A 24762-nucleotide genomic window follows, 5' to 3' on the forward strand; every position below is an offset into this window, starting at 1 on the left:
TCATCCACTGCGGCTGTTGTTTTGTGATTTGTGTTTGGTAATGTAAAAATAATGGGTGAGCCACAAATTCTTCGAAAATTTCTTTGTGAAAAGTTCTAATTGTTTAGAATTTTGTAAACGAAAGTTACCATAAAGTATACAATCAGAGCTAATAATCAGTGAAATAATAATAAATAACGATTTATTTGTGGTGCCATATGAAGTAATCGAAGAAGAAGAAAAACGATTATGAAAAATCGACAGTGGGTGAAAAATACGAATTTTCAGTTATCATTGGGATAATCAATGTACAATTTTTTTGAATAAGAGTTCAAATTTATTTCCTAAAGAAATTTGTATTTCTGAAGGAATTAGTGTAAGATATGCAGTGACAAAATCACCTTGTAGTTGGAAAGAATTACCTGAAAGAGTTAAAAAACAGAATTCTAGGTTAATAAAATATAACCATCAGCTGAAGTGGGAAATTGGTTCACTAGCTTTGGACAAGTTAAGAGATTGGATGATAGAATCAACATGCAAATATCATATATTACTTGCCAAAGGAAGAGAAAAATCAAAAACATTAACGAAGTTAATAGGGAGGCCTGTTCTTGATTTAAATGAAATTGGATGCCCAAAACGTGAAAACATAACGTGTACTTTTAAATGCTTTTGGAAACATAACGAAAGATTCTGTGCTTTTAATAATTCTCTGAAGTATACGTATTGGATTCGAAAATATAAATATGCAACCCTTAATTTTACTACAGTAATAAATTCCCAACAAACACCAAATGAAAATTAAATTTCAGATGAGAGTCACATTGTCAAAACCATACGATGGCAATTCCACAAGCATGGAAGAACCTTTGATGAATTTTTCAATTTATTTATTTTCTGTATTGTTAGATTCAGTAAATACAATTTGTAAATAATATTTCGTTCAAATAAAATGTGTAAATTTAAATGAACAAATTGGTGTCATAGATGTGTTATACAAATTTAAGAAGGAAAATAACTTTTTTTTTTTTCCCTTGTGTAATTTCATGCCACAAAGTAACCAGAGAATTTTTTTTTGATTCATTGAATTAAAAGTCTTATTTGTTCATGCAAGCCCTCAAATATTTCAAGAACCTCCTGTTAAATCTTGGAAGCAAAAGAAATAATCGGGTATTAAATTAATAGCTAGAATTTTAGTGGTGAAGATTTCACCTGAAAAGTCACAATACTGTTAGAGTTTGGTTATTTTACAGAGCCATTAGATATTTAAAACCAACGACACGTTACAAAAACTCTTAAAAAGATTGCTGTAGAAAAACTGCAGAGAGTTCAAAACCTTGTTTGTCTCATATCAGTTACTTAAAATTTACTAATGCTAAAGAAAAAATAAATAAAATAAATAAATTCCACTTACAGAAATTGGTTAAAAGCACAAGGAATCGAAGGTAAAATTAATAGTTATATTGGTAATTTCCCAACGGAAACCAAGAGTTCGAACCAAAACACATGATTTCTCACTTACGTACAACAAACAGCGAGCGGATAAGTGAGATATATTTAAGATAAGACTTAATGAGAAATATACAGTGTTGGAAAATAAATTCACATACACTTTATATATATATATATATATATATATATATATATATATATATATATATATATAGATAGATATATATTAATTTTGCTCAGTTATTCTGTTAGAATATGACCTTTAAAAGTAAAATACAGAAAATAACCAATCAATTTGAAGAAAAAAAAATAATAATTTCACTTGTCATAATTCCATACTCTAACAACAATCGGAATTCGAAACCGGAAATAACACTTAACCTAAACAAAACGGCGCATAGACTTTCCCACCGAGCTTGGGCAACAATGGGAAAGAATTAATACAGAGAACCAATCGGATAGTAATCTAAATTAACATTAAATGTAAGCATTAATTGACTACACCAATGAATTCCGACGGTAACGAAGAATGAATAATTTTCATTCAAACATGTGAATACTAATCCCTTAGTCATATGTAAGTATTTGAGAAATATCCAAACTTGAGGAAATGCTACCTTTTGAACAATACCCCAATTTACGGATGTGACTCATGTCATCCCCTTTGAAGAAAAGCGCTCGCTGGGGGATATTGCAAATGACGAAACCTCAGCATCTACGGTCCGTAATCTAAAGGACGAAGTAACTAGTTCAGGTTACAGTATTTACAGAAATTTCATTCTTTGTTGGTTTTGTGTTGTGTTGTGGATATAAAATTCAACTATTTTGGAATATTCGTATTTAGAAGAGTCATCTGGAAAGCTGTAAGTACTCTTTTAACTTAAACATAACAACTGCTCGTATGTTTTTGGTAAGCGTAATTCTAATACTGAATAGTTTTTTTTTCCCATAAGAATAATCATAGGGTATATATTAGAGTATCAACATGGATACATTAGCGATTTTTTATATCTAATATGTATATATGTGTGTGTGTTTAAGGACAGGTTTTTTAAGTATATAATTAATTATTCAGAAAAACTCGAAACACGAGAGCCATCACGACTTTCTCTAAGAATTCCCACACTTTAACATGAAAGAAATATCCAAAATGTATTGGAAAATTAGTACAACCATCTATAGAAGAAAAAAAACTGTATGTTTGTGTGACATAGAATATAGTTAAATTAAATTATCATTCCAAACTCAATAACAACAAACATTCACGTCGCAAATCCTAATCTTATCTTGATCTTGTCAGAAGTGTCCCACCAATCACGACACGATTACTTAACCACTAAAATCATCCTTCCCATTCAAAACAATAACGTCACTTATTTACAACTAACAACAAATATTCACATCACGATTATCTTGATCTAGTTTAAAATGTCCCCCAATCACGACACGATTTCTTATCCACTAATATCATCCTTTCCATTCAAAACAACGTCACTTATTTACAACTAACTAACAAACCACGTGATGTCCCTGACAGACGAGGGCCCCAGCCAAATTCCAAACTCTATAATAACAAACATCCACGTCACGATTCCTTATCTTATCTTGATCTTGTTTAAAGTGTCCCACCAATCACGACACGATTCCTTATCTCTAATATATCTCCCTTTTCCATTCAAAACAACAAAGTCACTTATTTACAAATAACAAATGACGTCACTTATCTACTTCTGAAAACAACACACACCCACGACACGATTCCTTTTCTTATCTTGATCTTCATCTTGTCACTAGTGCACCACCAATCACAACACGAATCCTTATCTCTACCATCACCCATAATCCCATACGCGAAACAAAACACAACAACTGAAGCCAGTGACACATATGCCCACAGGGAAATTCCAAACATTCCAGACCCATGACGTCACACACAATGACGTCATCAACCAATCACGTCACGATTCCTTATCTTATCTTGATCTTGATCTTGTCACTAGTGCCTACCCTACTACTAGGCTTATTTATTTATTTATTTTTTTTAAATGCTCGACGATGCGAGCCCTTTGTTAAAATCTCAACACATCTCCAATCTCCGTGTTCTCTCCTTGAAATGCTAAACCTCTGGATGATAAAAATAACGTTACATCTACAATCCATTGCAGAAGTGCTCTCTGCTTATTTGTTTCATATTGAATTTGTAGTTGTAAGTTTTTATCGATTATATGTCCTTTCAATGACTGCAAAAGGGATTTCCAAGCCAGATATTGTTTTCTGTGTTCGGCTCTATTTTGGTGAAGAGGCTATGTACCATACAACTTTATCCAATGCTTATTTCTAGACGAAAATACTTCTTGGGCTAAACTGCTTAAGTTTTTGTTATTAGAGTCGCAAAAAATACGACATGGTAGACAAAGATTTTCTTTCGATACACACAACGTTAACCTTTCTCTTGGAAAATGTTCTTTTGTTCTTTCATGGAGCAAAAAACCTTGAAATTTCATATCATTAAAGAACTCTTGGCAATTCCTTATAAATCTTTTGGAATTCTTGAAACCTGATAGTTCGTACTGTCTCTTGCTGGATGTTGCTTGAGATTACTCTAAGCGAAATACTAGGGTCATCATATTTTATATCAGATTTTTCACTTGCGTCCTTTTCTTCCGTTGCAAGAGGTTCACGTGTAACAGTCGCTTGACTTTCGACTGCTTTATGAGTTTCGATTTGACACGGAAATTCTGTTTGGATTTCAATATCACAAACATTATCACCACCTTCACTATGATCAGTACTGGGAACTATGTCCTTTTCATTTTCAGGTTTTAAAAATTTGGTTATGAATTGACGACCTCGTGATGCTTTCGATTCTCTCTCTCGGATTTAAGTTTCCTCTTCTGAGCTCCGGAGTTATGTTTGTACTTTGAATCAGACAATGGGATTTTATTTATTTTAACTAGAACATCTTATTTATTTAAATATTTTTAATATCTAAAATTTGTATGATCTGGAAAAAAAAAAAGTTTGTTTCATACAAAAAAATCATAACTAAAAAAGCTTTATATTTTCTTTTACTTACTAACTACCAAAATTTTAATTCGAATAAGACAAATTCTTCTCAAATAAAAAAATTTGTAGAAAATTTTCAGTTTCTTGAGTTCAACTTAGCCAGCTAAAACTATCAAATAAAGCTTTCTCTTTTATGAATAAAATTCTCTCATCATTCGTAGCATACGCACCGGTAGGGTAGTGTGTCATTAACATCGGGGCAGCGTCGGCATTGAAACGACGGCGTGCATAGAAAGCGAGACGGGCGAACGAAAAACGAAAACTAAAGTAAATCCTTTCAAATGGGAAGTTCAGAAGTGTGCAGGGGCACGCCGGCCATATGTGTAATGTGTGCGACTCACACAGACGTTAGGATAGTAAAAGCGCCAAAGAGGAGGAAATAATTGAAAAAAAAAAATATTTTTTTAAAGTGATTTTTTTTTTTATTCGAAGGGGGATAGGGGGCGCCAACTAAAGTTTTGCACACAGGCGCCGAACACTATTGGCGCGCCCCTGGAAGCGTAACCATAAGTCTGAAAAGATGGATAATGTTTTGGAAACGATTGCAAAATCTAGTAGTCCTTCTTAGTACATATTCATTCTTATTTTATAACGTTTCTTTTTGTCTTTTGTTAGTCTCACTTAACTGGCCGACCCAATAAGACGGGGCCCCCAGGCCAGAGCCCTGTCAGCCCTACCCTTGTTGGGGGGGGGGCATGCTGGGAAGTGAAAGTAACTTATTCCAAATTAAATAGCAACACAGTTTAGCTGGGATTACTTCTGCTATGCGTTCATTTCTTTATTATTGTTAGTTTGCTATAAACAGCTTTAATTAGTGGGTTGTTTTTACCATTCAGAAACAATGTTACTATTTGTCCTACCCATCCCAAATATTTCCAGTTTTTCTTTTTCGTTCCAGGAATTATGATTAGCTTCTGAAATGTAATTTATTAACTGCTCTTACAAGCATTCATTGCATATTTGGTTGAAGACTACCGACCCACGGATCTGTTAATATTTTCTACCACGTAATGTGTGCTGTATTTATACAAGAAATCTGTGATACTTTATGGGTTGATTACTCGAGTGATTTTAATGCACACACACACATGGCCGGTTTTATCATTAGGCAAATCTACGAAATTGCCTAGGGGCGCTAAGACTTGTGTGAGTATGACAAAATATATATATATAGAGAGAGACAATATATGAGCGCCTAAATTTTCTTTGGCTAGGGGACACCGGATACTCTCGGATCGGCACTGCACGCACACACACATTATAACAATATGAAACAGTCATTTCATTTCATTTCACAATTTGAGCGCTAGCATCTCCAGCACTGCCTGATGATATACACATCACGGTCAAATTCGAAGAGCTTGTAAACTGTGTTCTGCCATTTGCTTTTCGACTGATACTGTTTAACCGTATGTTTTTACTGAAAAGATGCCGAATAAGTTTTCAAAATAGGAGTGCGTCAACATTCACTTCGTTCACAGTGGTAAGAATGGCAACGAGCGCTGTTATTGAGGAATACTAACTACGATTTGTCAACCACTTTTGTTCCTAAATGGCATTTATTTATTGACTTGCACCGACGTCAGCCAGAAGCAAGATCTAGTGTGGTATATGAACGCGATGTTTACCAACTTCGAAATATGCTTCGAGTAGTAGGACGTGGTCCTTGGAACACGTCCTCGGTGATTACTCGTGTACCTTCAAGTTCTAAAAGGACTGTTTGGAACCCGTGTCATTTCTAAGAAAGAACTGCTGATGAACTTTAATCGTTAGTAGTGTTCTCAAATCCTCATATGTATAGATGCACTTTATTCATCGATGAAAGTATGTTTATCGGACGCGGAGTGATTGATTAATACTCGTAATGAGCATTTTTAACACGTGAAACGAATTTCTAATGTCAGTTTTTATTAAATGTATGGTATAAACTTATTGGAAGGCATTTAATCTGACATTAGGTTCAACGATCGTTGCAGTGGGGTTTGTTTACTGTATAATATAGGTAGTTTCGACGATACGATTTGATTGGAAAGACCTGGATTAGAATCCCGTTTAGAACGCAAGGAATCTTTAATAGCGATTTTCATCTGAAGATGAGTTAGCTGATCTCATACGGAGGTGGAAAGTCTTTCCTCCCAGAAAAGACATTTAACCGGCTATAATAACTCACGCAATATACAGACATAGGACACTTCGGGAATAAGGATGTCATCCTGTTCCGTTGGATCTGGTTTTGAACGGCTGCATGGTAGAATGTGGATCTTATGCATAAAATAGGGAGGGGGGGGGAAAGCATATATAAGTACATTTTTAAAAAAAAATTCTTTCCTTTAATATAAAAATTCACTACGAGTACGAATTTTTGTTTACACTTTTTATAAGTTATTGCTGGCTAAATCCTTTAGAATGCCGGTTTGTACAATTTGGAGCAGAATAACCCGCCATTTCGCTATGAAGTCGAAAAAATCAAGAGCTCGAACGAATGAGACTCTGGGCGACCCTCGATCTAAAATGGTGGCAAGTTGGCGTACCTTCTATTTATTGCGCGCGCGTAAGTTTCCCGCGGAATACGCTAGGAGTGACGGCACAGGGTGCAAGAAAAACTATGGCTTTAAATAGAGCCTTAACGAAAAATTAGGTGCCGAGATAAAAAAACATGACGTAGAAAGGAGAACATCGAGTTGGTGATGCCAACTCGAGGCTTTTTCCTGTTTTGTTGGTCACCTAGTTCTGGAGTTTCCGAGGAAGGTACGAGGAGTGCGATGGAGGTGGGTTTTCATTAATATTCCTGTATTTTGATATTATTGAATCACCATTGCCAGGCATAGTACTATAAATAGATCTAGTTTGATCTATTTATACTACTATGCTAAACAGGCATATTGGCCAGAGAACCCACAATTAACAGAGAATTACGTTTGTCGTTTCTAGAGATGAGTATTAATAATTAGTTTCATTATGTTCTCATAGATGGCAACACAAATGGATGTTTTCTAAAGACAGTTTGTTAATTTCGACATAATTTTTTTCAGTGAATTAAGCAATGGGAGCTTGCCTAGTTCAGACGGTTTAGATTATGCCGTTTGGTTAGAAAGAAACGGATTCGAATTCAGTGTGAAGAACTTTCATCAGAGCGTTTCAATTGAAGGTGAATTAGCTACTTACATACAGAGGAGGGATGGTTTCCTCATGGAAACCTGGTCCAATGAACACACACATACTTGCAGACATTAAAATATTTACTGTTAGTTGAATGCAGCAAAAGGACGGCAAGCTAGCTATATTAAATCGCCTACAACTCCTAATTAATGGACCCACCCTGTCTTGGATGGACAGAATTCAGCCATGTTGTATTAAACATTAGTTAGCATTAATCAGAAATTACTGATGGCTAAGACCATATATATGAAATGAATAATCATTGAATTAAATGGACGTTCATAGACACAAATTCAAGTATGAAATCCTTATTTGGTCCTACAACAGCAGATTCAAACCCATCCAGTTCTCCAAATCACTAAGCAGAACAGTCAGTTAACCATTACCATCAAATTATAATCTTAGGACCCAAATAGACGGCATTTAATTTGAATATACAAATGCCTGGAAAGTCATCGACTACATTACTCTTTAAACTATAAGCTCGTACCTCTATTAGCTATCACTCATGCACAGGAAAATTCAGGTGCTTTTCATATTTTCTGAATGCGAAAAATATCTCGGAAATATTTCTCGAAAGCAACAGTCATTAATTGCCTTTTTCTTGGCTAAACATAGAAACTTCCACTTTATCATTCTTTGTTACCACAGTCCCTGGTTCCATGTTGTCTTCACTGAAGTTAAGCATTTAATAATGTCATCTATTTATTTATTTATTTGTATGGAGTTCCCTCCCTTTTCTTCCCCGTCCCTATTGGGGCAAGTTGAGTCCCCTCATGGGGGGTTAAGTATTTACGGCTGTAGATCTGTGTGTTCAAAGGGCCGGTTTACCTGCTTGCATAATGAAAAACTCCAGAATAAACCGGGGAAAAAACCCTGCTGTCCATGCCCAAGACTGGCTAACTTGGCTATGGCTGAGGAAGTTCCTTAAGCTCCTCACGTCGGCGATGGGAATCGAACCTAGGACACTCTTTCCCCAGGCATATGTTTGCGATGTACAAAGCCACTAGGCTAACCGCACGGACAATGTGATTATTTCATTTCTATCATGCTAATTTAAAATTACAAATTGGTGGGTGGTGTTCTGTTACTCTCTACCAGTTATTAAAGATCAAGACAGTGATGGCACATCCTTGCAAGTTGGCATATGGGATGATGTTTTGCCATGTTACTGATATAAAATGTAATTTTAAATATATATTTGCAGCTATAAAGGTATTTCAACTTTTAGTTTGTCTTGCAGGATAAAAACTGAGAAGTTAAGGTTTTGTCCATCATGCAAGAACAGACGAATTGATCACAGGAAAGACACGGTACATGGATAGGAATAGACAGCAGCAATTAGGTTTTAAGCCAAGTTACTTGACAGGCAATATAACCTAACACCACAAGAGAGTGGGTATGTGGGAGTTCACACACACACACAGTCCTTGTGTGTAAATGATCTCCAGAAAAACCTTGATTCGTTGATAGCTTGAGTACACTGTCAGCAAATGGCTGAAGGATGGAGACTGGTTGTCCATCTGCCTTCAAAAAGTTAAAGCCAAAATAGCTTCACCTATTTCCTTTAGAGAATAAAAGGAATTACAGGATTTATTTATTTTATATCAATAAGGCTTTTCTAATGGTTGCTCAAAATGTCTGCTTCTATTTGGATGTGCATTTTTGCACACTGTAATAATTTGCCTTCCTCTTTATCTTGTTTCATAGAAGTTAAGTATCTTCACAGTCAAGAAAGGAGTATGAGCTAGGTTTTTCTCTTACAAAGCAGTGAGTGAATGGAATAATTTGCCTTTAGAGGTAGTAAGTGCATCTAATGGAAATGAATTTAAGGGAAGGTACAACAACTGGCATGAGTGATGTATAGCCTCTCATGATAAAAGTTTAACAGAGTGAAATGGCACTAGGAAATGATTAAAAGTGGTATTTAATGCTTTCAATATTTCATCTCAGTTACAGAGATGTTGTCAGGGAATACAAAATGACACTTGTAACACACACACACACAAAGCTAACTAAAACACTTGGATAAAAGACTAGAATCCTAACTAGGTATGGCATCCTCTATGGACACCTGGGATCTTAAAGTATTACTGTTTCCCATATTTTTGGAAGTTTTATGCAACCATATTTATTTAAATTATATTTAAATTAGGCAGATTTTTAAGAGCTGCAGCAGATTCTAATATGTCTTTCTCTTCTGAATTTACTGTGATGAAGCATGATGATCGTTTTCCAACTGATTCTGTGAACTGGATCTGGAGTCTGATTAGCAATGCCAGGTTGACCACAGTCAAGACCGTAGATGTATTTTTTTTTTTTTTTAAAATTCAGGCAAACTGATCTTCCAGTCTGTCCATAGTAGGCTAACTTGAAGGAACAAAAACTATATATATATATATATATACACACACACACACATGATACATGAAGATTCATCGACTCTGTTGAAATACATATTGTAAAATAGAGTTGAATGACTTAAACAGAGTTAGGTAAAAAAAAAAAAGGTTTAATGGTAAAACACGACTAATTTCAGCTTAAAACAGCCTTCATCAGGTGACACAAAAAAGAAAAAACACTAAAGCTTAAAAAACTATGAACAACATAGAGTGTCTCTATACATAATTAGCATGATTGAAGTTTTATTTAAATCTGTTCTTTCTTTTGTTGCATTGTTGGGAGAGTGTGTGCTTGTTGCATCACGTGAACCCCAGTACCTGATTACTGCTGAATGACTATCTGGCAGGTTGTAGCTCAAGTTATTTAGATGTTCAGGGTTGAGGACGATTTCCCTAGACTACGATTTTTCTCTCCAACTCATCATGGCAATGAAAGATGTTGGTAAATCTTTCCCCACAGAATGTGTGACTTGAGTTTTCATCATTAGGATCAGCCGAGAAAAGGATATGGCTTGATAAGGCACTGGCTCGCCGTCTCTTGTAAGCAATGTCCCTCATGTGTTCCTCCATATCCAATAGATTTGTCCGTCTGGCCAAAATAAGGAATATTGCAATCTCAGGATATATTTAAGATGACAACGTTTTGAGTGGCTTATTAAGGAGCAGATTTTTGGAAGTGGAGTGAACAAAGTTCTGATGTTGTACCTTCTTAGAATCCTGGCTAACTTTTGTGAAACTGAACTTATGTAAGGAATAGATTTATTGCCTTTGAATGTATTTATTTCTTCTGTGTGATGACTGAGAAGATTAAGGACTTTTTCAATAATTCTTTTAGAATATCCATTAAGTTTGAAAGTAGTTGATTTCTTTTTGTAGTTCATTTGGGTTATCAAGAAGAGATGAGCTCTATGTCCCAACGTAGAAATTATTCCAAGTTTTTAGGGAAGGAAGTGATGGGACTGACTATGAAGATATCTGTTGGTATGTGTAGGCTTTCTATACATATACATACATGGAAATTTTAAGTTTACCAGAACATCTAGAAAAGGCAGGGAATTATCTGTTTCAAGCTTGGCCATGAACTTTATACATGGATGTCGACCATTGAGATGTTCAAGGAAATCCATAAGGGAATCATATCCATGGCTCCAAATGAAGAAAATGTCATACACATAGCATTTCCAAGCTTTAAATGTTAAAGTAAAGGAAGAGATAGCCTTCGCTTCAAAATTCTCCATGATTATTTGCATTTGCAAGAACAGGGGGATAAAAGATTACCCTGTCGCCAGACCCTGATTGTGTTTGTATATACAAACACAATCAGGGTCTGGCGTGTATATATATATATATATATATATATAAGATACTATATATATACATATATAGTATCTTATCTTGGAATCTGAAGTAACTGGACTTGAGTAAGGCCAACATTTTTTTTTTTTTTGGATAACTTGTCTTTGAGTAATGTATGGACTTAGGCTGTTGGGACAATAGTGAACAAAGAAATTATGTCAAAGCTAGCCATGATTTCATCTTCATTAACTGTCACATCTTTAATCTATGTACAAAACAAAGTCCGTTGTGTTATTGATAAAGGACTTGCTTGAAAAACTTGAGGTATTTTGCAAATTTGTATATTGGAGAATCGATACTTTCCACAATGGGACGTAGTGGGTTGTTTTCCTTATGGATATGCACAGAATAAGAGCATAGAGTCAAGCAAAAGTTTCGAGATAATTCAGTGGTTGTTTTTAATAAGTTGGTACGACTTTGAAGTTCTTGAGTGATCCAACTCTAGTAGGTATCACTTTGTAGTAATTCAAGCATCCTATTTTGGTAATCTTAAGAGTTGAGGATAACTGTTGCATTGCCTTTATCTGCTGGAATGATAATTATTTTTTAAACTCTTAATTGCTTTGGGTTCTGTCAAAGATGTTGTCTGCAGGTGGTTTTGCATTATTGATAATCTTGTGAAGAATGAAGTAGCTTTTTCTATTTTTTTTTTTGTTTTGGTAAGGAGCGTTTCTTTTGGGAAAGGAATGAAATTTAGACCTCGACTAAGGATGCTTTATTTCGTCTGAAAGTATGTGAAAAGATTTGTTAATGTTAAAATTAACTTCAATGATCTGGCCATTTTTTTTTTTTTATTGGATATACAAAGACCAGCTCCCTCATCTCTGTACCTGATATATATATATATATACATATATAGAGTACCTTGTGCTTGTAAACTGGCTTACCTCAGACAGACCAGCATCCATCGGGTTGGAAGAACACAAGTCATACATCTGTCTGCAATCATGATTATGGTCAATCTGGACTGATGACCATGTTTTGGATACAACACATAGGATCTCTTGCAAAAAATAACCTACCATATTAAATTAAATTAAAAAAAGAAACTTTTTTTGAATCTGCACTCAGGCATCAACCTAATTGAAACAAATTATATATATACACACACACATATATAGTTGCATTAAACTTCCCAAAATTTGGGAAACAATTAGTATTATTAGATTAGAGATTCCTCTTTACATCCTAGGCCACCAAATGCCCATAGATAAAAGGCACACCACATAGATATATAGATAGGACTAGTTTCGTTTCGTTTTTGTAATCTCTGACAGAGACAAAATACTGGAAGTATTGTATTAAAATTAGTTTTATTATATTAGTTTTAATCCTTTCTCACTGCTGATAATATTCCATTAAATCTCCAACATGAATTGAGCTTACTCCTTTAGTAACTTGGCAATCATTTCAGATGTTCTTGATATCTTTAGGATGATGGAAGTCAATTTACTGGTCACATAATTAGGGCCATTAGTAAATACAATAGATATTATTAATCTTTCAGACACAGTTCCTCTTCAAATATATATTTTCCCCTAACATATTTCTTTTCATTGATCTGTTCTATGTCTCCTCTTTAAAAACATGTTGTAAACATATATCTTGCTAGCATTTTTTAAAAACTGGTCTCCAGAGATTCAAATCTAATCCAACTCGTTCCAGGTATATAGTGATTACAATTTATGAACTTTCAGTTTCAGCATGTTAGGCATCTCACCTTAAAAAAATACATACAGGAGTAAAGGAGGGTCCCCCCCCATCAAATTTCTGATATGTACCCTCAAGGGATGTACTGGATATATGATAGTACTGCATGAAAAACTTGCATCATTACTAACTTCCTATCTAAAATTTTCCAAATCAATCTGTTATCTGTCAAGACTTCCTTAGCTCTTAGATCCATAAGTTTAAGTTAAAATTGGTTTGAACACAGTCTTGGATAAAGCTAATTTATTTAGTGTTTTGACTAATTTCTCAGCTTTACTGATTGTTGTCTATTTCCACATTTAATTTACCATCTTCAATCTTCAATAAAAATTATGTCTAAGTAGTTGAAATGTTTTACTTGATCTGTAGGCTCCCTGTTCACAATGCAATTAATATTTTCAATGCCTCTGCCTCTTTTCATTCTTTGTTTTGTCCTGTCCTGTTCCTTAGCAAAAACAGGGACTGTAAAATCTTGTGGTGAAAAATATAATTTTTCACCAATATCGATTTCGATTTTACATGAGCCATTAAAATGCATGTACCCTGTTTAATTTATTAAATTAAATATTGTAATATAATGTAAGAATAACTGAATGTAGAACCACAAGCAATTGTAGCTGAAAAGCTGAGAGGATTAGGCTGATAAACTGTAAACTGAAGGTTACCAGATTATGTGAGTTTTGCTGCCAAAACAAAGTGTGGGTAATAAGGGTGCTTCCAGTAATTTTTTTTTGGATTTGATATAAGAGGTGGAGATTGAGGAGTCTCAGTGCTGGAGATCATCGGGAGTTCGCTGGCAGCATTACAAGTTATCCTTCTGTGAATGTACTGATTTGTAGCAGCTGATGAAGTTCCTAACACAGACAAAAAAATATACATTTACATTAAAGTTATACATGAAAGTTACAAGGAAGGAATTTGCTAGAGGACAATTGCGAGATAGTGCCTGATCACAGCCATTGCACAAGAAAAAGTAAGGAGCCAGCAGAGTTCACCCTTAACCCTTTTGGATTCAAGACTAGAGCATTCAAGTCTACAGAATACTGTAGACATGAATGCTTGTGTTACATTCAATGCTTAGAATATAGTGTAATTTTTCCTTATATTAATTGCAATAAGAATAAGGTTAAGTGCACTACTAAAATCCATCCATGTGTTTAATAAGTTGAGTGTGAATAATTTCTAATGCTTTAAGTAAATTGTTTTAATGAATGTGTGGAGAATCAGGCATATACAGGGTGTTCGGGATAAATTTGACATATTTATAATTAATTATATTTTTCCGTAAGTTACATGTATTAACACACACTTCTCTTCATTTAAAAGTTTGGACCCTTCTTCATTCATATACAAGATGTCAGAAAGGATGGATAGCTGGAACCCACCTGAATCATGGAAGAGAATAACTTGTATCATGATGATTCGTGCCCGCCATCAAAATAAGGATATTACGACTGCTGCCCAATGCTCCCTGAATACAGTAAAAACAATCATCATCATCAGGCATGAACTAGAGACTTGCAATGGTGACTACGAGGATGTAGCAAGAAGAAAGATCCCTAGCAGACGATCTGATTGCGTTCGTACAGCAGAATTCCTCGCAAATCTGCAGGAACAGGTGTTGAAGAACCCTGGCATTGGAATTCGGGCTTTGTTCGTGGAGTTGCTAACTGTAGTCAAGCCCTGGATAACAATAACAAGGGTAGCCAATGGTAGGCCGTATGTATGGCAGCAGGATTCGGCCCCTTGCCACACCTCTGGGAAAAGTCAAAAATGGTTGTCTGAAAATTTCTATGACTTCACCAGTCCAAATGTTTGGCCTCCAAACTCCCCAGACCTTAACCCCATGGATTATTTTGTATGGGGCGCAGTTGAAAAAGACACCAATCGCACTTCCAGTAATACAAAAGCCCAGTTAATGGATAAAATTAAAACAGTTTTTGCGGCCCTTCCCAGGGAGACTGTAGCATCAGCTTGTTCGAGGTTCCGAAGCAGAATTGAAGCTGTGATCGATGCTAATGGTGGTTATTTTGAGTAAATCTTGTTGATAGTATTGTAATCAACTCTGCCTGTAATGTTTTTTTGTCAATTCATAAAATTTAATTTAATAGATACAAAGATTTTCTTTTTCCTTACGAAACTGTCAAATTTATCCCGAACACCCTGTATGTCTTAATTCCTTTGTACATTTATTGTACAAGAATAAACATTCGATTTTGTTAATAGCTTACCTGATCAATGCAGTCTCAAAAACAAATATTACTTGTGTGACCTAAGTAACAGCCGCGACCAAGTAATTCGGAGTTTCAGACAAAATTGATTTAAGGGTTATTATATATACGTGCTGAGTAAAGTATTCTCTTGTACATAAATAAAGGAGAGAGAAAATTCTTTTACATAGTCATTAATGGCAGTAGTTAACAAAAATTAATTTTTAAGGATTAATACATTTGAATTATAGCAACCTAGATTAGGGATTTTGTCCAAGCCAGAAGCTTTTCCGTCTAAGATACTAGTAGATGTGAGAGCATACTTTATGGCACTGAAAGAGGGAGGGAAAGCTAAGCAGATTACAAAAGGACTAAAGTTTAATAACAGTGTTATGAGTTAGATCAGCGCACATACATATATATATATATATAGGCATTTTGGTCCGTGCAGCTAGCCTAGTGGCTATGCGCTTCGCAACCATATGCCTGGGAAGGAGTGTCCTAGGTTCGATTCCCGTCAGTGACGTGAGGAGCTGGAAGATCTTCCTCAGCCATTGCCAAGTTAGCCAGTCTTGGGTGTGGACAGCAGGGTTTTTTCCCCAGTTTATTCTGGGGTTTTTCATCCTGCAAAGTATAATAAGCAAACTGGCCTCGAGAACTCAACACTACAGGCCATAGGATACACCGGGGCATAAGGCTGACCACCTTATCCTGTAAACGGTGAGAGGTTCGATGATCAATGGACCCTCGACACCGCAAGGTAAAAGAGGGTATATATATAAGGAATAAGGAAGATGATAGGCATTTTGTACAAGCTCAAGCAACAAAAATTATGAAGGAGGGAAACGGAAAAAAGTTAATTTCATAAACTACAAATTATGAAATAATACAGGACCTTGTTTATTTAACCACCTTACCAGCCATTATGGATCAAATATGCATCATTATGATTCATATCCATCATATATTTCAATGTAATATCAATAGTATTACAATTTTAATAAGCACTTTGCATCCAGGGGTGCTTAAGGGTCAAAGCTGTACAACTGAGAGGAGACTTCCACATAGCCTTTAAAGGAATGCAGAGAACCGACCAGGGCTTCTGACCTGATATCCAATCCTCACCTTCTCGTGATGCACCCTGTTGGGTATCTATTTGGATACTGAACGAACGAGGATGGGCTGGCAATTTGGGATTTAGCCGACCAAGTTGTATTCTTATTGGTTAAATCAAAATAAAAAATGATGGTACAACATGACAAAATTTCATGCCGGGTGGGGCGTCGCTCAGTTAAACAAGGCCCCCGCTGTTTTCACCAGGGAACCAGCAAAAAGTCAGCTACTGGAACAAATCTGAAAACAAACCAACTCAATATCAGAGTTAAAGATCGGTACTATCAACATAAAAAGCCTGAATGGCAAAGAAATGGAGCTAGCTCAGGAATTAGATAAGTACCAGATCGACTTAATTAGGGGTGACTGAAACAAAAAGACAAAACCTGGCGAGATCTTTCTGAGCAATAAATACAAAATGTTATATTCAGGCAATGACAATCAAGGAAAAGGAGTAGCCATAGTATTCAACACAAAATACGAGGCTAATCTTCTTGAATGGCAGCCAGTCTCAAGTAGAGTAATGTGGGCAAATATGAGAATGGGGAACTGGACAATGAGACTTATTTGTGCCTATGGTCCCACAGAAGGTTCTTCTACTAAGCTAGAAGTGGAGGAATTTTTTGAGGCTTTAGAAAAAGCAACTGAAAATGAAAAAGGAAAAGTTGGTCCTTGTTGGGGATCTAAATAGCAGAGTAGGAAATGATTGTGAGACATACAAAAATATTTTGGGAAAATTTGGAGAAAAGAGCAAAGCTAATAATAATAGCAAATATCTGTTGGATTTCTGCTCAGGACATGGACTGGTTATTACTAACACCATGTTCCAACATAAAAATGTGCACAAATTCACAAGGAGAGAAGAGGCAAGGAATAATAATAAAAGTCTCATTGACTATGTTATTGTTGATAGTGATGTTTTCTCACTGGTGCAGGACACCAGAGTGTACAGAGAATTTGAAATTGGAAGTGATCACTATTTGGTCTTGAGCAGGATAAAATTGAATTTCATATTGAAAAGAATAACATGTAAGAAAGATTTAAAGCAAATAAAAGTTAAACAGCTCTCAGAAGTGATATATATATATAGGGAAATAAAACTGAATGTGAGAATTAGAGGCATTTCTCAACTGAGTGTTCCTGGGAAGATATATGCAAATGTTTATGTAAGATATATGTAAGATGGTTTAATGTTAAATCTGGTGTGAGACAAGGATGTACATTATCCCCTCTGTTATTCATTAACTATATGGATCACATTATGAAGGAAAGTGGTATTAAACTTGATATCAGAATTGGCGATGTTAATGTCAGCTTTTTGCAGACGATGTTATACTCCTAAGTAAATCCACTACAAGTTTGCAAGAGTCTCTGACTAAATTGAATAGCTGTTGTAATAGATATGGTATGAAGGTCAGCAATAAAAAAACAGACAATGAAAATAGGCAGAAGCATTGAAAATCTCAACTGTGTTGTGAATGGAGAACCTGTGGAACAAGTAAAACATTTCAGCTACTTAGGCACAATTTTTACTGAAGATGGTAAACTAAATATAGAAATAGACAACAGAATCAGCAAAGCTGGTATGGTGGGAAGTCAACTGAATAAATTCATATGGAATAAGAAAGAAATTAGTCGGAACACTAAATTAGCTGTATACAAGACTGTGTTCAAACCAATTTTAACTTATGGATCTGAGAGCTGGGTCAGAAGTAAAACACTTGACCAAAGACTAGAGACCGCAGATGAGTCCTGAGAAAGATTAGAGGCGTGAACGAATGGCATCAATTGCAATATATTAAAAACAAGTTAGTTTTTAATATATTGATTAATTAAAAATTGTAGATAGGAAATTAGTAATGATGTAAATTTTTCATGTACTATCATATCGTGCATACACCCCCTTGAAGGTACATGTCAGGAATTTGATGACAATACAATTTCGCCAGCTAAATCCCAAATTACCATCTTTGTTCAATCAGCACCCAGGTAGATACCTAACAAGGTGCACCATGAGAAGGTGAGGATTGGACATTAGGCCAGAAGCCCTGGTTGATTCTCTGCATTCCTTTAAAGGTGATGTGGAGGTATCAGTTATACCCTTAAGTCCCCCCCCCCTCTATTCTTAAATCCAAGGAACTATATAACGGGATCAACTATTCGTGATGAAAGCAAAACATAATTCCCCAAGTAAAAAAGTATACTGACTGCATTTTCCTTTCACTTTTGCTGAATCCAGACAGATGAACTAAGTAGTCATGTATAACCAAACCAAATTAGGTTTTAGTTATCATTTAGTTTAATCAAACAAATTATAAAAATATCAGTAGAGTGAAATTTGACAGTAAGATAATTATATGTGAAATAAGAAGCATACAATCGAAACTTTTTTTTTAATTAAAGGAATACTATTTACAACATATTAATAAATTAGCATCTTTAAATAGCAAGATATGTACATGGCACATTTTTTTAAATTACATCTGTGAATGATTATCTTTTAGGACAGTTATGATCATCTGAATCTGTAGACTTATCGGATTTCTTATACAACAGGCTTTGATTCTTTTCTCTTTTTCTTGTTGCTAAAAACCTAAAACAGTCAGCAAAAAACAAAGAATATGAGTAAACTATGTCTATCATCAACCAAAAAAAATTATTTACCTTTAGCAAACTGAGATTTTTTATTTATTTTATTAATGCGGTTGAACTAAGGCAGTGTTTCTCAACGTGGGGCATATGCCCCACAGAGGGCAATCAGAAAGTGATGTTGCATTCATCACCACACCACTGATATACTCAAAACACTCACCATTGTAGGCAAGGTGGGTGAGGCAGAACAGGATAAAAAAAAAAAAAAAAAAAAAAAAGGTTGAGAAACACTGGACAAGGATAGATAATCCACCAACCCTACTATAGTGACCAACTGCAGTACTTTTTCAATTCATTTCAAGCCTCCAATAAGTAAGGTAACAGTCTACAGGTGGTAGACTTATATTGGCTGCTATTACCCCCCCCCCCCCTCCAAAAGCAATGATAATAGTCTATCACCTAAAGACAAGCTACCTATGTTGCAAAATGATCTGAACTCACACCATCAGTTCAGTTGAAATTATGGTAAAAGCACCTAAGGCAACAACATTGCAAGTTAATTTTTTGGTTATCACCTCTTTATTTTCAGTGAATAAAATCTCAAATTTTTGGGAAAAGGAACTTCTGCCACCTCCTTAAAGAGGCTTGCTAACTTATTTTCAATTAAAAAACTAATTAAATCAATCTTAAACTAACAGTCTTTTCTTTGCTCAAAATATCAAAGCCAAGTTATCAGAAAGTATTCTTCTGGTAGATAGGTAATTGTTAAGCAAACATTTATTCTCTTTAAGTGAATTGATATAACAGATAAAATTACTAATCAAAGTTATACTTAAAATAAACACAAAGAAAATAATAGAGGATTTTTAGTGTTTCATCAACAATTATGAGTATAACTAAAGTTAGTCAATCTTTAAAGGAGATGAGTAGGGTGTCCAGTTCAGGAAACTTTGGATTTTAAGAAGTAAATGTTACAACTAAGAAAAATGCCAGTCCTGGTGAAAGGACATATGTTGATTTTGGTCACACTTTCATTCCACAGCAATGGTGTTTTGCAAAATATGGCATTGAAACAATGCATTTTCACATGCATGTGAAAATGCATTGTTTCAATGAATAAGGAAAGAGTTATGAACAAAGTGCTTCAATTCTTTCTTTCCTGACATTAACATGAAATACCTGTCATTTGGAGCATGTTAGAACAACTGGGAATGAGCTGATATGGCATAATACTTATTTGTACCTAGTGATTTCCATCTATGTTGCTTAAGGAATGAAGCCACATAACTGGAAGACCTCACATAGAATATAACATTTGCAGAATCTATGAGGACATTAATTTAGAAGGCTTGGTCAAAGATCAAATCTCAGATGAAAGATGTCATTAACGAGGGTGGCTGAAACTTCTCATCCTCAACCACAGACGGCAACATTTTTTTTTCTAAGTTGGTACATCTGTCACAAGCATCCATGTGAAATTGCAAGTCATTCTATCCAGCAGTTTGTTTTATACAGCTGTCTGAAGCAAAAAAGTGTTGTCTGTTCCTTGAAATGGATAAAATCTTCATTTTCAACAATTAAAAACCGTACCAGCCTTGAAGATGATGCATGTGAAGACCATCCAAAAAGTAACACCAGAAATCATTGATCAAGTGCACAATATGGTATTGGATGACTGGCAATCAAAGTGCATGAAATTGCTGAGACTATAGGCATTTCAAAAAAAATGTGAAGGATATTTTGCATGAAGAACTGCAAATGAAAAAGATTTGTGTAAGATGGGTGCTGTGCTTGCTCACAGCAGATCAAAAATGCACTTGCATGAAAATCTCTGAACAGTGCTTGGAGCATTTTAACAAGAATAAAACTGATTTTTTGAGTTGATTTTTTGCTGTGGATGAGACTTGGATTCACCATTACACACCAGCATCCAAACAGTTGACAGAAGCCAGTTGTCCAGTGCCAAAGTCTGTTCCAATCCTCGCTCAGTTTTTCTCCGAATCAAGGTGCTTACGGCTGTAAAGGGGAATTTTGGAGATCTTACTGAGAATCACTGCAGGGACGCCATAATGGTGCTGGAGCATCGATGGAATAAATGCATTAGTCTCAAGGGAGATTATGTTGAAAAATAAAATTCATTTTGAAATTTCCTTTTTCATTAAAATAAGCATACCTGAGAAATTGTCAAAACAAAATCAGCTGTATACAAGACAGTGTTCAAACCAATTTTAAATTATCTGAGAGTTGGATTAGAAATAACACTTGACCCAACACTAGAGACCACAGATACGAGTCCTGAGAAAGATTATGTCATAATATCCTGTACACCCCTTGAGGATACATGGCAGGAATTTGATGATTACCTGAGAAATAAAAAACTGAAGGGCCAATTACAGAAGAGATACTTATATAAACAATCACACCACCACCCTTGCCAAAAGTATGGCATCCCTTAAATGCTTATTAAGCTAGGACAATTTGTTCAGTTGACACAGCCCTTTAAACAGAACTTAGGCATCTTTACAACATTAGCCAAAAGCTACAGCCCATATAAAATAGATAAAATAATGAATGCACACCCTAATCCCTCCTGCAACCAGAACACAGGATGTAGGCCAAATAGGGAAGACCAGATTTTCATGCTGCGACAAACAGTTGAGAAAACTGTAGAAGTATTGATCTTCTCTTCCATCCTCAACAGGGTTGAGAGTTCCACGCAAATGAGAGCCTTCTAGTTCTGTTTAAAAGAAACTTATTTCATATGCCAAAAGCATTGGAAGTCCAATATAGTTCTAAGGACTTTATGGAATGTTAATCTTGGTCCTCCTCTGGGTCTTGTACTTTCAAATACCAGGAGGAAGTCAGTTCCATTTGCTCAATGTGACCATACCAATGTAGTTTATGCTTTTTAACAGTTAAAAAGCATCAAGTTAGTTAAGGTATTCAAATCTTTGCCATCAGCTTTTTAAAATCTTAAATCTGTATAACATAAATGGAAACTTGTACAGAGTAAAAGCTTATGCATACGTTATAAATTGACAGTGAAGTCAGCAACAAAAAAGGAAATATACATGAACTGCATTCTCAGGAACAAGTCCTGCAAAAGAGATCAAACAATTCAGTATTCGGGAAATTTGTAACAATAAAAATGGCAAATTAACGAAAGGAAACAGGAAGATTACTGAAACTATAAGGAAGTGAAATAGAATCACTATCGGAGGTAATAAGACAAGGCTGGCTTTTTTTTATGGCATTGAAATTTAAGTTGTTTTAACCCATTCCAGGATGTGATTAGTGCTTAAGACACTGAATACTGCAGAGTTTCTCAAATGAGGAAGAATGAAGAGTACTATCAGCAAATTCATGTATAGAATTTGAAGTCAGAAAGAGAAGATCACTGATGTCAAGGACAGCATTTTCTTTTTCTGAAGCTTATGCTCAATGATATTATTCATCCATCTCCTTAGGTATACAATTTAATACAGCTTTCCCTAGATGCACCTTAACTATCTTCCAAGCACCAGTAAAATCCTTCCCCCCTGCAGGGTTTTATGCCACAGCACAGCTTCCTCCTAAACTTGTCATAATCACCTGCCTTGTAGTTCCACATATACCCCTTCTTGACAGAATCTTCATTTTTATCATCTCAAGTCAAGACTGCATGGTCACTTTCACCAATTGGAGATGTGGCCACCTCTGTTAAGGACAGCTCTTCTTATCCTATGATCATGTCCAATACTCTTGAAACTTGAGTCCCCTAAATCACATGCTGATTCAAGTAATTATTTCTCAGAAGGTGTATAAATTCCATTTCCTTCCTTCCTGTCATGTGATCTCTCTTCCTATTATATCTCCTTTTTGACTTGCACTCATACTAATTTGCTGATGCATGTCTTCCAGATTATTCCTAGAATCCAGCAATCAACTGTATTGCGACTTATTAGGCCTGATTTAACACCGAACTGTTTCAAATGAACAGCCACCCTCCTACTATCTCCTATTCTTTTGGCTGTAATTCATATGCTATCAACAGTATCCACCCCCGTACTCTATCTTCCCTGAAAATACTAAACCCTTCACACTCTGTCCCTGTAACTACACCTTCTCTGTTAGCCAACTTTTACTAATGCTATAGCTTTTGGCAAGGTTGCACTAATGCAAAGAACTCTTCCCTCTTGTTCCTAATAGTTCTGGACATTAGTATACAGAAACTGCAGCAACCCTTTAAACCCTCAACCATCTTTACTTCTTGATTTGACCTTATTTAATATTTTTGCTTGAGACTAATTCTGCACCTGGTCATTCTTGCACTCACTTGCTTCGTGGCTGTCTTCACACACACACATTCATCTACAGCCACCCTAATTGCTTAAGTTTTCCTGAATTTGCTCTTTATGTGAACAAAGAGCTCTCCAGACATATAACACCAAAAGTTTATATGCAGCCTATCAATATATAAATCCTCCTTTCTACCACACACACAAGCCATAGGTCTAACAGACTACATCATTTGTTATCAGCAACTTCTTCCATTTGCCTCTATCGTAGTATGACAGGAAACTTGCAATCTTTACCTTCTTATTCATTTTTTGCTTCATCCAACAACTCCACACAATATCAATTCAGGCATTAATATTGTTATCCAGTCTATGTTCTGTACTACGTCCTTCTTTATAGAATACTTCATCTCTCAGATCAATAGTGTCAACTAAGACAATTAGTTCTTTAGCATCCTTTATCCAAGTGTAAGCAAACAAGTTTGCACCTGAACTATTTTCAGGACTAGGGCAACTCGTATAGCAACTTATGACTTCACATCACTTGTCTTACAGGTATGTAAGAATCTGTGCATTACAGGAAGGGTCATACTGTTTCCATACTAAATTGTGTTCTTAATTTTTGAATTTCCTTTGCATTTAGTGTGCAAGTTTATGCAAACTATTAATCTAGTAGGAAATTTGGTTTTATTTGCAATACTTGACACACAATGAAGTATCAAATTTCATATTCACATATTTTATTACAAGACAGAAATATACAAGCCCAATTTCAAGAATTTTGCTTCCAAACCTGAGAGGTTTTTGTAGATTTTTTTCTTTTTATGGAAATTTTGAATATTTCATCCAATGAATCTAATTTATATGATTGTTGGGGATGACTAGACTCCAACGACTTTTTGGCTTCAGTACGTTCTTTGTGGCGTTGTGATGCCTGCAGCTTCTCAATTCTTCTATACTTTTAATTTAAAAAAAGAAAAATAATTATTCTATCAATATGATAATATTAAAATATAAAGTGAAATGTTTAAGATAACTAATATATGCTTTCAATAAATGTAGAATATACTACAAATGTTAAGTTCTATATCAGAACATAGCCTGACTACCTTTTTTATAATTGTATGTTCACTTAATTTTTCCCCTTCAATGTCTCCTACCCAAGAAAGGTTGTAAACCGTTTATCTATAAAAGGGACAGGTGTTAAGGAATTTTATCATTTATTTATTATTTTTTTTTACTTAGTCCAGAAACTGCTCTCTAAACCAAACATTGAACTTTTTCAAATCACTTCAGCCCCTCCAGTAAGTAGAATGGTGCTCTCATACCAGATGTCCCATCTAAAAACAATTGCCAACCTTTATGCCCATGCACAATTCAAACTGCAATCTGGATAGTTGAAAAGAATGCTAGTTAACATATTAAACACTCCATCACACAGGTCAG

General features: G+C 35.2%; 1 protein-coding gene across 3 annotated transcripts in view; it reads right to left on the reverse strand.

Moving 5' to 3' along the window:
• LOC150105330 (ribosome biogenesis protein BRX1 homolog) overlaps positions 1-24762 on the reverse strand; it is a 164407-nt gene that overhangs the window by 79066 nt on the left and 60579 nt on the right. Inside the window, exons 10-11 of one of the 3 annotated variants that reach the window (XM_090394709.1) lie at positions 24110-24274; positions 18827-19040 (exon numbers count right to left, since the gene is read on the reverse strand). The exons of 1 other annotated variant lie outside the window; for it this stretch is intronic. In XM_090394709.1, the coding sequence (XP_090250835.1) occupies positions 18993-19040; positions 24110-24274 (213 nt within the window). In that variant the 3' untranslated portion in view covers positions 18827-18992. Of the gene's footprint in view, positions 1-18826; positions 19041-24109; positions 24275-24762 lie in introns of those variants that run through there. One more of the 3 variants, XM_090394710.1, reaches the window with a different exon arrangement.

The sequence above is a fragment of the Typopeltis vanoorti genome, chromosome 6 (assembly GCF_054136105.1).
Source record: "Typopeltis vanoorti isolate ZY-2024b chromosome 6, IOZ_Tvanoo_1.0, whole genome shotgun sequence".
NCBI classification, from domain to species: domain Eukaryota; kingdom Metazoa; phylum Arthropoda; class Arachnida; order Uropygi; family Thelyphonidae; genus Typopeltis; species Typopeltis vanoorti.